General features: G+C 48.6%; 2 protein-coding genes across 3 annotated transcripts in view; one reads left to right on the top strand and one right to left on the bottom strand.

Annotated features, from left to right (window-relative positions):
• The window catches only part of LOC135367370 (uncharacterized), a 149,118-nt gene that overhangs the window by 16,328 nt on the left and 120,146 nt on the right, over positions 1 to 12,644 (top strand). The window lies entirely within an intron of this gene.
• LOC135366292 (uncharacterized) overlaps positions 754 to 12,644 on the bottom strand; it is a 41,496-nt gene continuing 29,605 nt past the window's right edge. For both annotated transcript variants that reach the window (XM_064598968.1, XM_064598969.1), the window contains 7 exons: positions 10,085 to 10,290; positions 9,886 to 10,021; positions 5,603 to 5,736; positions 5,337 to 5,547; positions 2,957 to 3,093; positions 1,601 to 1,805; positions 754 to 959 (listed from right to left, as the gene is read on the bottom strand). In XM_064598968.1, coding sequence (XP_064455038.1) covers positions 901 to 959; positions 1,601 to 1,805; positions 2,957 to 3,093; positions 5,337 to 5,547; positions 5,603 to 5,736; positions 9,886 to 10,021; positions 10,085 to 10,290 — 1,088 coding nt within the window. In that variant the 3' untranslated portion in view covers positions 754 to 900. The remainder of the gene's footprint in view (positions 960 to 1,600; positions 1,806 to 2,956; positions 3,094 to 5,336; positions 5,548 to 5,602; positions 5,737 to 9,885; positions 10,022 to 10,084; positions 10,291 to 12,644) is intronic.

The raw sequence follows: 12,644 nt of genomic DNA, 5'->3' as shown, positions 1-12,644 counted from the left end.
CATAACCGCAAATTTTTGGTTGCAATAAAATACGCAATGAAATGTAGGTAATTTGGGGATCAGTTGGTAAAGCGCCCGCTCACTGACACTTTGGTATCAGGTTTGAGTACGGCCGAGAAATCCAGCAACTTGATCGTGTGGTACAAGTTGCTCGGTCGCGTCGTCTTCCGTTAAAACCGGAATTAAAATTGTCAATGCGTGTTCAGTATGGGCATGAGTCGTTAAAGGGGCACTGAGGTAACCCGGCGTGTTCTGCAACGAATAAAATGAGCTCCTCCGAAAGAACGACGAGTGTAGCTGACCGACAGAGCGAGGCCTCTGTTCCGCACACTTTTAAGGAATCATCCACTCGTGAAAAGAGCTTACCAGAGAACCAGGGGAACGTCTTGACGTAACGCGGCCCCCTTGGCACGTGACCCGTGACGTAGAGTGGCACAGATAAAGCAGGTATAACCGGCGCGTGAGCTGAGAAGGGAACAACAAAGAAGAAAGGCACGGGGACGTCCCTACGTCACGCTAGAATCGTGTCGTCATCTGCATTCCCCGCATTTTTTGTAAATTTGATTGCGCAGTACACTACAGAGCAAAATAGTCTCTATAGTCTCTAGTCTATTTAGTCTCGCTGGGTCCGTCAGTCCACTGCATAGTAAAGCGTACTCCGCGTTTAGAAAGACTACCGCGAGCCTGGGAATAGCTTACCTGGCGTCTCATCGATGAATGTACAAAAATATATCTGCGTACGACGAGGGTTGATTAAAAATAGACTCGATTTATTTGAGGAGGCTTGAGGCACTTGTCGGATCTGACAAAAAGACGGACAGCAATGACACTGGGGGTATTGCTGCGTAGATATTCCTCAGTGGCCATGATTGCATAAGACGTATTGCTTTCCTTCGTCTTCTACAGGAAGACCAGCAAGCTTAGCGTCCACAGCCACGAGACTCCGCTTCTGCTGCCTCCTGCAAAGTAAAAACACTTTTCACGATGCACTAAGAAACTAGCGGATAGAAACTCCATAGACTGACGAGATATCGTAGAAAATAAGAGCTGTGCTGCCTGCTAGGTTTAGGTGGCAGTTTTCCTTTTTTTTTCTTCTTCTTCTTGCGTTAGCAGCGCGAAGCAAATATGACTATGAGCCTCCCCCCTGTCTCACCTCTTCCCGCACGTTTAACGTTTCTGGCATTAAAAAATCTTGGTCAAGTATATAAATCTTCTCCGCGTTTGATAATCTGTCGTGTCGTTTTCCCCCTCAGTCTCGGGGTTTCTCTTGATCATGTAGCACCAGCTAGCCTGCTCTTTGAGCCTTCTTTGTGCGTGCGTCTTGAGCCGACTTCAAAGGGAAGTGTTCCGATATGCGTATGGAAAGTCCACTGGAAAGCCCAGGGGACACCTCATACAACAGCACAGACGGTGGTGTTGTACATGACCTTTGCGCAGCCATCAACGAACGGATGTTCCACACCTCTGGTGGCAAAATTTAAAGCTGCACATCTTTTCGTGAGCTTCAATCCGGCCTAGGACACCGGCAATATCGTGGCATGCTGCAAGTCGCTTAGACACACTGTTCTACGAAAAGAACTTTACACCCGGGGTGCCATACCGTCAATGTGGAATCCCGAGCTTCGCCTAGAGGCGACCAGTATGGTCTCTTCGGAGCTCATGGTCAGTAACCTAGAAAAGGTGGCCGTGCATCGGACTCGTAACTCGTTGTTGCGGAAGTGCTTGGGAAGGACTGGGAGCTGAAGACCCAAGACAACCTCACCACCACGCTGGATTGGGTAATGGCGAACAGACGACGCCGGTGCCTTGAAACAAAAAGAAGATTGACGTCTTCATTTAACGCGAGTCAAAACGCCCCACTGGATCAAAGAATGTTAGCTGCCACCAGCAATGGGACACGAACCCATATCCTCCGATTTCTGGTCCGCGATGCTACCGGTATCGTTAACACCCACATGTTCATAACTAGGACATTTTCCTATAAACGCTTAAACTAGCAGAGCATGTACAGGGTGAGTCAAGTCCAAGATGGCCGTACAAGAAGCACATATTAACATATATTACGGGCCAACGTTGCCGAAACACTGTCTCTCACAAAAGTGACAAACGTGATTTGTACATAATCCCTCGCCTATCATAGCAATTGAGTGAACGGCAAGGCGACCAAGATACACGAGGCAGAATTCAGGAGGGGTTGTAGTATCATGACCCCATTGGGTCCCTTTTGTATTGGGAAAGCTTTGTCTTGCACTTGGAGGGCGTTGTTTTACGGCCGCAACGTTCGGGTGAAAAACGCGTTTTCTTTTACGATTCAGGAATCTTCCTTCGTTTCTTCCATAGCTGCTTTCTTTCGTTTATTTTGCGGAAATACCTCGAGCATTCGATTCAGATTTCAAGAAACAGGCAAATTTAAGAATTCAAGAGGCCAAAATGATTTGGGATCGGGAGAAAAACGCATCAGTGAACCTGTGTTCGGAACAGATACCTTCATTTTTGATCATAATAAGGGAGATTATAGGTAACGAATACAAGGTGCTTCTGGAAGTCTCTACCATAAGAAAGGGAAAAACAAATAATGAAATATTGAAAGTGAAACAAAACATCTTAGTTCGTGTCTGAGCACTTTGCCCTTGACACCCTGCGCGGGGAACTTTGCCGCTTTTAAACGAATAACGTAGCCTGCCAACCCGCTCAAGGATTAACTTAGTTTTACTCCGAATTTAAGCTCGGTCGAGAATAGTCTCCGCTGGTTTTCAAAGTGAGAGTACGAAAGTCGATTCCACTCAGCAAGGCTCTAAGGAAGGGGCCTGTCGATGTAGTGTTTGAACACGATTCGAGGCGTATACTGTTATCTGGGCAATCGATAGGAGGCGATAATGTTGTTGACGGCTAATGAAATTGTCGCGGGATAATTGTTGGCTAAAGAAGTAATAGTGTACGTGTCCTGAATGCGTACCTCGTCGTCGTTGATGAACCATTCGAGTTGCACTTCATACGTGCTCACAGGACCGGAGCAGTTGAGCTCCAGTAGGTCGCCTACGTTGTAGTAGGAACTGGCAGGACCGATGCTCGGAGCGTTTTCCTCTTCATAAGCTACAACGACAGAAAACTTGTTCTCAACTTTAAATACTGCCACGTTATGCGGACGAATCATCGAATAAAGGAAGAGAACATTCACCATGTGCACCTGGAGTGCCAGGCAAACGCGTTCGTCTGTAATATCGCCATAGTTTTTCCAAGCGTCAATAGGTGTCTTAGGCGGCGCAACTATTTCATATTACGTCTCTCTTCTTCTGGTGGTGATAGTTTCATGACAATATAACCGGACCCTTCTTTGAGCAATTTTCCTCGTGATGAAGGCTTGTTCCTCCCTATTCGTCTGCTCATTGAGAATGCGTATGATGCAAAATGTACCCGCTATGTATGTCTCCTGTTTTCCAAATATATTGCTACGGAGTTATGAGCGCGGAGCGTATCGTTGCACAAATCGTCATCATCGAGAATTCCAACTGAAAGTTCAAGAACATAGCTGCAATGTGACTGAAAATTTGAGATACTGTATCTGTAACGCAGGAGTGAATTGGATCCTGCCACTGGCGCTAGCTGACTTAGCGTCTACCGCCATCCTTGAGATAATTGCTTCGACGCTGTGGTGGACCTAATTGTTGATTCAACCTCTACAATTCAGGTTGAAACCCAGAAGTTTTCTGTAGTCCACATCCGGATAACTAAGTGTAGTTCTTCTAGGAACTGGACCAGTTTTTTTTTTTTTTTGTGTAGGCAACATGGCAACATTTTTTTTGTGTGTAGGCAACGTCTTCCGGCTAACCGTTGGACATAAATGTAGCTATTTTGACAGTGTCTTAGGAGTGGGAGACCCTTTCCATGCACTCTGCACACGTTCCTTTGCTGAACAAATGCGTTTAAATTTTTTTTTACTACCCAGCAACATCCGATAATAAATATATTGGCCTATTGCCGTTATGATTTTCAAGAAGTAGAGACCCGTTGCTTAGTCTCGCCTTTTCTTGCTAAACGTCTTTCCAGAATTTAAGAGTCAGCCTCCAGTGCGTTCCAGGATAGCACTACTGAATATGGTTAACGGACACGCGAATGGGTGGTTTCTTCACAACGGAAAAAGCCACGTAAGAAAAAAAAAAAAGTGAGCTGCAGAAGCGTGCAATTTATGCGCGGATGCAACATTTAGTGTGCAACTGCAACACAGGGTTTTAACATCTCCGTCGTCGTCTGCGAATAAACGATAAAAAATGATGCTCTTCCCTCTAATAAGGTCGTTACTTCGTGGCGCTAATAAGATATTTAGTCGCGCGGCACTTTTTCACCCTTTCCGTGCTTTGTGTGTAGAATAAGGCGGCGTCTGTAGGGGACGTCGGTCAACCTGTGACCCGTGTTGCAATACTGGCACCGGCTGTGCTCTCTGGATGTCTTCCCTCAGACGCTATTCGACGTCCTCGCGGAATATTCTAGTGGAAGGAAAAAAAGAAAATTGCTATCGGGGCGGAAGTTCCACCGCGTCTTACGTGGAGCATTCGCACGACGCCGGAATATGGGAAGTGGTATTACTGCGCACATAGCAGACGACACCATCGTCACTATCGTCTGCTACGGAACATCTCTTCCCGGAGCCGCAGGATATTCCCCATGGTTAGAAAAGTACGAATGCGCGGAACGGTATGACGTTTTGCGCATCTTCCGCTACTGCGGTACTGCTCGATTCAAAGGTTTTTCTGAATGTTCCGCTGGAGAATTTCGAGGAATGTCGCTCGTGTGAGTATACGTTATGACGCAAGTGTCGGCCCCGAGTAACATGCACCACCAGCAGGCAGACCGCCTAGCAAGGTGGGTCCATTGGTAGCGTTTTATTGTCGAGCGCTCTGCCTGCCGGTTGCCTGGCAGACGCCAAAGGAAAGCTCAATGGCACGTGACAGGGAAGTGCCCTATCCTAACATGGGGATATTAAAGGAAGAACAATGCAGCAAGAAAGATGGTTTCAACATAATCATCTTGAGTTTGAGTGCGACCCATGCGGACAAAGCCAACGGAGGGCGTCAGAAGTCCCTGTGTCTGTCTTAGTACTTTCTGTAAGTTGTCCTCCAACACAAGCACATGACTCCGGTATACCGACAGAACTAAACACAAACACTCACAGCTGAGCCTTTGAGTATGTGTCTCGATGTTGGTTCTGACCATAAGCACGTCCGGTTTCATGGAACCGTCGTTCCATCGCAGCGGAAGATATTTCTTTCGTGCGGTACGAAAACATTTTGACGACTTCATAGCAACCGAAAGGATTACAATGAACATTAGTTTCGTACTTTTCTCTGTAGCCGGCTGGTTATGTGTGCCGATCCGCACCTCTTGGCTGCTTCTCGAGTGGTTCTTGTTTACGGAGGAGTCACAGCGGAGACGTAAGAAATCTCTGGCCAGGTGGTCACCCGTGATGGGAAGACGTAGCATGGACAGGGACGCTTGCAATGCGTTTGGACGCCGGAACGGACCCGAACGGATCATCTGCTCCTCTGGGACCTGCAAGCCGGAAAGCATGTCACGAGGAACAACCAGTATCGCCTTTTGTACTCACAGGTTCGCCGTTGATGATCCACTGAAGTGATGGGGCTGGTTTCGATGGTCTGGACCGGCAGGTCGCGTTAAGGACGTCTCCCACCTGGTAGCGAGGTTTGACGCCCTCAATAGCCGGACCCATATCAGGCAGCACTGCAGGACGAAAAATCCGCTCATTATTTTCCTCTTTCACTTTGGAGGCGTCTCGCTAGCATCACCGTGGAAGGTTATAGGACGAAATTGCGGCTTAAGTTGGTCGAAAAAGAGGCACCACGTGGTAAGTGGTAGGGTAAGGACACTGTGGCACTATGCAGGTGGTCATTAGAGGGTGAGCGTTTCTTTCATTTATTTATGCGATTCTTCGGAGGAGAATTGAACCAATCTTCAGAGGAACTTGGATCATCTATTGCGTCCTTTAAAGGGGTTGTGACATGTCTATGTACGTGCTTTCATTTTATCGCGCATCATTTCACTGTACGCCAGAGTAATACCCGTCCTATTGAAAATTTGTTCCACCCCGGAGCCTGAGGTATTATGAGACGTTTGGGGTAACCCTAGATCCTACGGTTACCCCCAGGAAGAAATTTTCAATACTCAGATAGGCACTGTCGTACATTTGTAGTGCTAGGGTCCGGTGCGGGTCACCCCACAGAATATGTTGAGGTGACGCCAGGCACGTTAGCGGTAAGACCACAAGGGTTCCTAGGGTAACCCGAGAATGTCCTGGGTAAACCACAGAACATTTTAGGGTAACCACATGGTCTCTTATGGTATCCCCAGCACGTGTTAGGGTAACCCAGGTTGAGGTTAGCCCAGAACGCCTTGGGATAGCCCTGTAGGGTGTCTTGGGGTAACCCTAAGAGTTGCTGAGGTTACTTCAGCAGAATCTCAGGATTTCTGAGATAACCTCAAGATTTTCTGAGGTCACCTCAAACCCAATAGGGTGGCCCTGTCACACGGGTGGGCACTCTTCAATCATCATTGAAAGTAGCGTCACCAACTTCTCAAAGGGCATTGCATCCAACAACAACAACAGATAAATTGATGATGATGAATTGGGAAATTCGCCACATGAGGTGCGGCCCACTACACCAAGGCACAATAGGCAGGATGAGATGCGTCCTGATGATGAGGTGATGAACGACGAGTGAATAGGGGTCGATAGGAGTCAGTGAGATATCAACAGAACGCTACGCAAAAACACAACACACAAAAACACACACAGAGCACCCAGGTACGCAAGCACATCATAGGGTAGAGAGGAGACCGGTGTCCCGTTGAAAAATCTGGAGGTACTCAAGAGCTCGGCGATGGTAGATCTTTTAGACCAAGGGCCGAAGTTGGTTGCCAATGTCAATGGTGCGGCCGCGATCGATTGCAGGCGACACTGCAGAGCTGCTCTTGGGAGGTGTAAAGATGGCAGTCGAGAAGCACATGCTTGGTATCCGCCAAAACAACACATAGCAGAGCACAGAGTCGGAGCGACCGATCAGATGCTTGAAATAGGGGGTAAACGCAACACCGAGACGAAGCCTGTGCATCAGCGATGCAAAATGGCAAGGCACACGAGAAGGCATGGTGAAGCAGAGGTCAGGGTTCACTTCACGCAAGAGAACTATTGATGGAACGTCACGGGACCATTGTGCATGTGCGAGAGGCCTCACCACATCATTGAAGAAGGTTCGCCTGTCACCTTTGGGGCGGATAATCCGCACGCTTGATCGGGAATGGTACGCAGCTGTTGGAGCCACGTCAGCCTCTTCATTGCCGCGGATGCCGCAGTGTGCAGGAACCCACTGGAAGTAGATAGAGTGCCCGCTCATCTCAAGACGGCTTAGTGCCTCCAGTATTTCCACGACCACTGGCGCCAGTGATCCACGAATACCCATGTTCTCTATACAATGAAGAGCTGCCTTGGAGTCACAGTATATCACCCAGCTGCTGATATCGGCGGATGGAATATGCTTGAGGGAGAACAAAATGACATACAACTCTGCAGACGTGGATGAGGTGCGGTGCGAGAGACGGTATGTGTGGCACGATGACACAGTCGGAATTGTAAAGCGGCAGTAGAGCAATGTAAGTTGGTGGACCCATCTGCGAATACTGCAGTGTGCGAAGGGTAGCGGCACTGCATCATGTCTAGGGCAAGTTGTTTCAACACGGGTGCTGCAACGTCATCCTTCTTGTTCTTGAGCCCAGGAGAGATTGAAGGTATCGAAAAGACCCACGGAGGGAAACTGGGGGCGATTGATCTGCCAACAAAGACCGGTAGCAACGGCTTTACAGCAGCGATGTAGCGAGAAATGTTACTCTGCCTCCGCTTTGTGCTTCGAAACGAACGGGTGACGGCAGTGTTCCGCGAACGTTCAACGCTGGACCAATGTCATTTCCCACTTCGCTGGCGCTGCATGGATCAGATTGATCGGGAATTGCTCGTATCGATTCATGGGGCATTGGTTCTGGGAACCATTGTCTACAGCCTACCTGACTTACACGGCATCTCAAGAACTTCTAATCAGAGACTTCGGTCTATGTTGGCCAGAAGCTTGAGGATCTGCCTCGGTGTACCCCGCGCCGCTGAAACGCGCATGGTGGTGGCAGAGGCTCGAGAACTGCCAGTAGAGGTCCTACGTCTCAGAGAAGCTGTGCGCCATTATCTACGTATTGCATCCAATGATCATTCAAGACTGGGTATAATGTCGAAACAATTATTATATTTTTTTTATGTGTCCTACTTGGCGAGATGTAATACCTCCGGCTCACGCATGAGTCAAGATCTGACGTCAGAGCTCCCATAGAAGCACGTGACCTTTCTCTCATTGCCTCACAGCCGGAGACGCCCGCAGATGTCAGAGCAGGATGATGACCAGCTCGGGTGGCGGAGTGGCTACCGTGCTGGCCGTGTCACGTCGAGGCAGGGAGGTACCCGGGTTCAAATCCCGGTGCCGGCTGTGCTGTCTGGGGTTTTTCCTCAGTTTTCCTCGGACAGTGTCAGACATATGTCGGTCCCGTTCCCTTAGAAGTCGGCCCAGGACGCACATTCCGCCAGAGCATTAGTCGTGACGTTGCCCACCTCTGTGAGGCTGACAACGGCGAGCTCTTTCAGAAGCATCACCACCACCACCACCAGAGCAGGATGAGCTTCTCTTCTTGCTGTTAAACTTCCCATTTATCTGGAGAAACTTTGTAGGATGTCTCGCGACCCCTTTAACGTATGATTCAACCCCTAATCAAGCTTTGTCACTCATTTTCGGTTCACTACAAAACAAAGAAACACCAACCGCCCAAGCAGCACAATGTACTGAAAATCGAGTGCAATAGGGGTGGACGGGTAGGTGGAAGGCCTTGAACAGACTCGTGACACTAAAAAACATTGCTAAGATAACATACCGTCCACCCCTATTGCACTCGACTTTCAGTACATTGTGCTGCTTGGGCGAGAAACGAGACAAGGACGAGCACAAAACACGATGATCTACACCTTCTTATTACCGATCGTAATCCTATCGATTAGAGGATTTGCAAGTCTCTTACGATAAACGCGCGCGGATAATTTGGAACACTCTCTTTGTGCCGAGACAAAAGTGGTTGAAAGCCGAATAAAAATCTTAACGTACCAGGATTGGTTTTTCCAAAATAAGCCGGCGGAAATAATTTGTTGGAGACTCGGTTTTGTTAATGAAATATGGCGGAGGGATTCGAGTCATCTCCTTGTACCTGACGTTGGAGGAAAAAGACGCCATTCCCTTCATTCTCATACTTCTTTTTACTAACATTTATTATTCCGCTGATGGGAACTTTGAAATAAATAAAGCCTCCTCTGAACATCAGAGCTCCAAGCTCTCTTGGAAAGTTCGCATCTCGTCTTCCGCGAGGGACGTTAAATACGGTGTGCTGAGCTTCCAGCGCACGTGAAAGAAGCCTCAGGTGGACAAAATTAATCCACAGACCGACCACTGTGATCATAATTGTCTCGCGACGTAAGGCCACCAATTATTATTATTATTATTAGGTTTGCATCCGTCAGCTATGCACGTAATTATTTTTTCCTGAATACTATGGCTAGCAGTACTAAGTGGCAAAAGCCCATTTAAAGGAGCTATGAGTTGTATGAAGCGAGCCCGCCGACTGTGTCGGTTCCAAACTGCGATTTCAAAGTGTTGTCTGTGACACCTTTTGTATAGGTGAATTTGATAGGTGCGTACCTTCAGCACATAGCACGCTCTGGCGGGCTCGCTTCGTACAGTTCATAGCTCCTTTAAGAGCATTTTATTGGGCAGGAAGAATATGAAACGTTACCGTAGATGTTGAGGTCTTTCTCAAATATGATGGTCCTGTACTCGGGCCCTTCCGTTGATACCTCGCAGCCGTAGCTGCCTTCGCTGTTGAGATCCGTTCGCTCAAGGAACACACGACTGTGGTTCGATCTCGACAACTGTCAGATGAAACGACGCTATTTTAAATACCGATAAGCGTTACTTCGAAATATGCAACTGACATTGACGTAGAGGCCGACGAGGTCGTACTTCTGTCCTGGTGGAACGTCCGAAGGCAGGTAGCGGTAGAACTCGACGTTGTCCTTGTACCATTTGACCGAGTAGAGTTCTGCACCCTCGAGGTTGTATTCGCACAACAGCAGGACGGGTTCCCCGCTCATCACAGCTCCAGGGACGTCCACGCGTTCGAACTTTAGGTTCCAAACTCCTGCGAACAACATAGCAATGTCGTTACATATCGGATATTTTTCGAAGGACCCTTATTTCCGTGGGCACGCGTTATAAGTATGTGTGTGTTAGAGGAAAATTTAATATGGCACGATATGTAACATGCATACAAGGGTGATAACGAGAACACAAAACCAGTATGCATAAGACTATGTACAGTTCAGTATGCACAGCGTTATACAGCGGAAAATAGGTTAACAGTTTGTTTCTACAGGGCCATTCATATAAAGCTCGCGTTTCTCCGTATTTATTTTAAGAAGAATGCATCGGGACATTTTTAAAAGTAACGCTGTCTATTCGAAAGGTCAAGACTCGCCGTCGCAGCTTTCGGCGGAACAGGGGTAGACGGAGCCGAAGCAAATGAAGATCAAGTGGACAACATTTTCTCGCCTTTGAAACGAAAACGAAGAACACGAGGACGGACTCGAATTTAAGTTCCTTTCTGTCGCCTTGGTTCCCTCTTATGAGACCAGTGGCATCGCAAAGTGTGTGTGGGGGGCGGATCGATGACGACAAACCGGCCCTCCTTGCTTCATTCTTAGGGGCTCAGAGAGGTCTGCTTCCCACTCGTCCACTCGCCGCCGTCGCTTGCTCTTGCGACGGCGAGGACGTCAACTCAGCTTCAGCAGCGGCCGTGGTGCACTGTGGGTAATTTGTTTGTCCCAGTTCTTGCAATAGTCAGTAGATACCTCATTTAAATTCTGTGTTAGCAACCTGGAGCATCTGTGGCTAAGGTCGGTGAATGAGTAGACTTAACAGCGAGAGACCCAGAATAAGCGGATGTTTTTGGGAAGCGCTTTCAGCGGCCAGCCACTTGTAACCACAACCTTTCTGTACATGATAGTAAAACCCCGAGACTAGGGAGTTTGGAAAAAAGGTCTCTATACGAGGTAGTATCAAAAAGTTCCGAGGCTAGGTCTACACATAACCAAGTACGCGCTTCACTGAAGTTTGGCCACAATCACCCTCAAAGAAGTCCCCTTTGCACATCGCTCCCAGCTCTTTTTACACTTTTGGAAAGCTCACTGGAAAGTATTTTCTTCGAGGGTATCAAGTACATTGTGCGATTCGCTCTGAGTCTCGTCTACGGTTTCGAAACGGTGGCCCTTCAGCTTGGGCTTCATCATCGGGAAGAGGAACAAGTCACAGAGGGCAAATCCGGCGAGTAGGGCTGGTGACGAATGGTGGTCTTGTTCTTGCGGCCGAAAATTTGACATGTTTTGAGCTTTTCCGTGAGCGGGTGCATTGTCGTGATGGAACATCAAATTGCCCTCGCGCCACAGTTTGGATCTTTTGCGCAGAATGTCCGCCCTTCAGACGCCTCAGAACGTTACAGTAAAACTGGGAGCTCACGGTCTGGCCCTCGACGACGAAGTCACGGTGCACCCACGAATATCGAAGAGAACGATGAGCATGCTCTTGGTCGCCTTCTTCGGTCTTGAAGATGCTGGCCTCTTCCACTACAAGGTCTGTTGTTTGGTCTCCGCTCGTAGCCGTAGAACCAAGTCAGTGATGACCCATGACATGAAAGTTGGGTCATCTAAAAGACGTCCTCACGAGATCCTGACACAGCTCGACACGACAGTAATCTTCCTGTGTTCCTTTTGTGGCGATTGCCTGAAGCAGACGGCACTTGATACACGAATATTTCTTTGGAGAGAGTGAGAAGAAGGGGAGAGGAGGCATCGACCGAGTCTTAATGGCGAACTCGCTTGGTCAAAATGTGGCAACATAGCCTAGCGCTCGGAAATTGCTAGCCTGGCGCCCGCGCCAGCTCACGTGACACCTGTCACCCGAACATGTGTGCCTAGAAGCTAGCAGTTTTAGTCGCTTGGATCACGCTAGGGGCATCGCGGTCGCTCGTGTTCCGGTTCCGTCGTCCGCTAACCCACGTTAACTTGGACGTGCGGATGTGGCGGATATGGTTGGGCAACCCGCTGCCCGGCTGTACCGAGGCCAGGCGAAAAGCTCGCGAATCCCTGACGCTAAGAAAGCGCCACAAGAACACGCGTGATTGCTACGTTTTGACCAAGAGAACGCAATTGCTCAGAACCTGGCAAAGAAAGCTGCCAGGAAATGACCACGCGCACGAAGTATGGGTTCGTCACAGGAAAGTGACGCGATGTGCTTTCGCTCCCCTGGCGGTGCAGACATGCCACAGACTCAGACAGCCAGCTGCATCAATCTAAATAAAGACGAATCCCTCCCGAGCTTACTCCGCAATGAGAGTAACGTTACAGAGTCACTCTTCCCCCTTTTTAGCGGATAACATCAGTGAAATGAAAGAGGACAAGTGTTATTGCCGTTTCGCATTACCATCCTTGCAACGAGCCA

The sequence above is a fragment of the Ornithodoros turicata genome, chromosome 8 (assembly GCF_037126465.1).
Source record: "Ornithodoros turicata isolate Travis chromosome 8, ASM3712646v1, whole genome shotgun sequence".
Lineage (NCBI taxonomy): Eukaryota > Metazoa > Arthropoda > Arachnida > Ixodida > Argasidae > Ornithodoros > Ornithodoros turicata.
The sequence above is the reverse complement of the archived record's forward strand: the minus strand, read 5'-3'. Positions and strand labels throughout refer to the sequence as shown.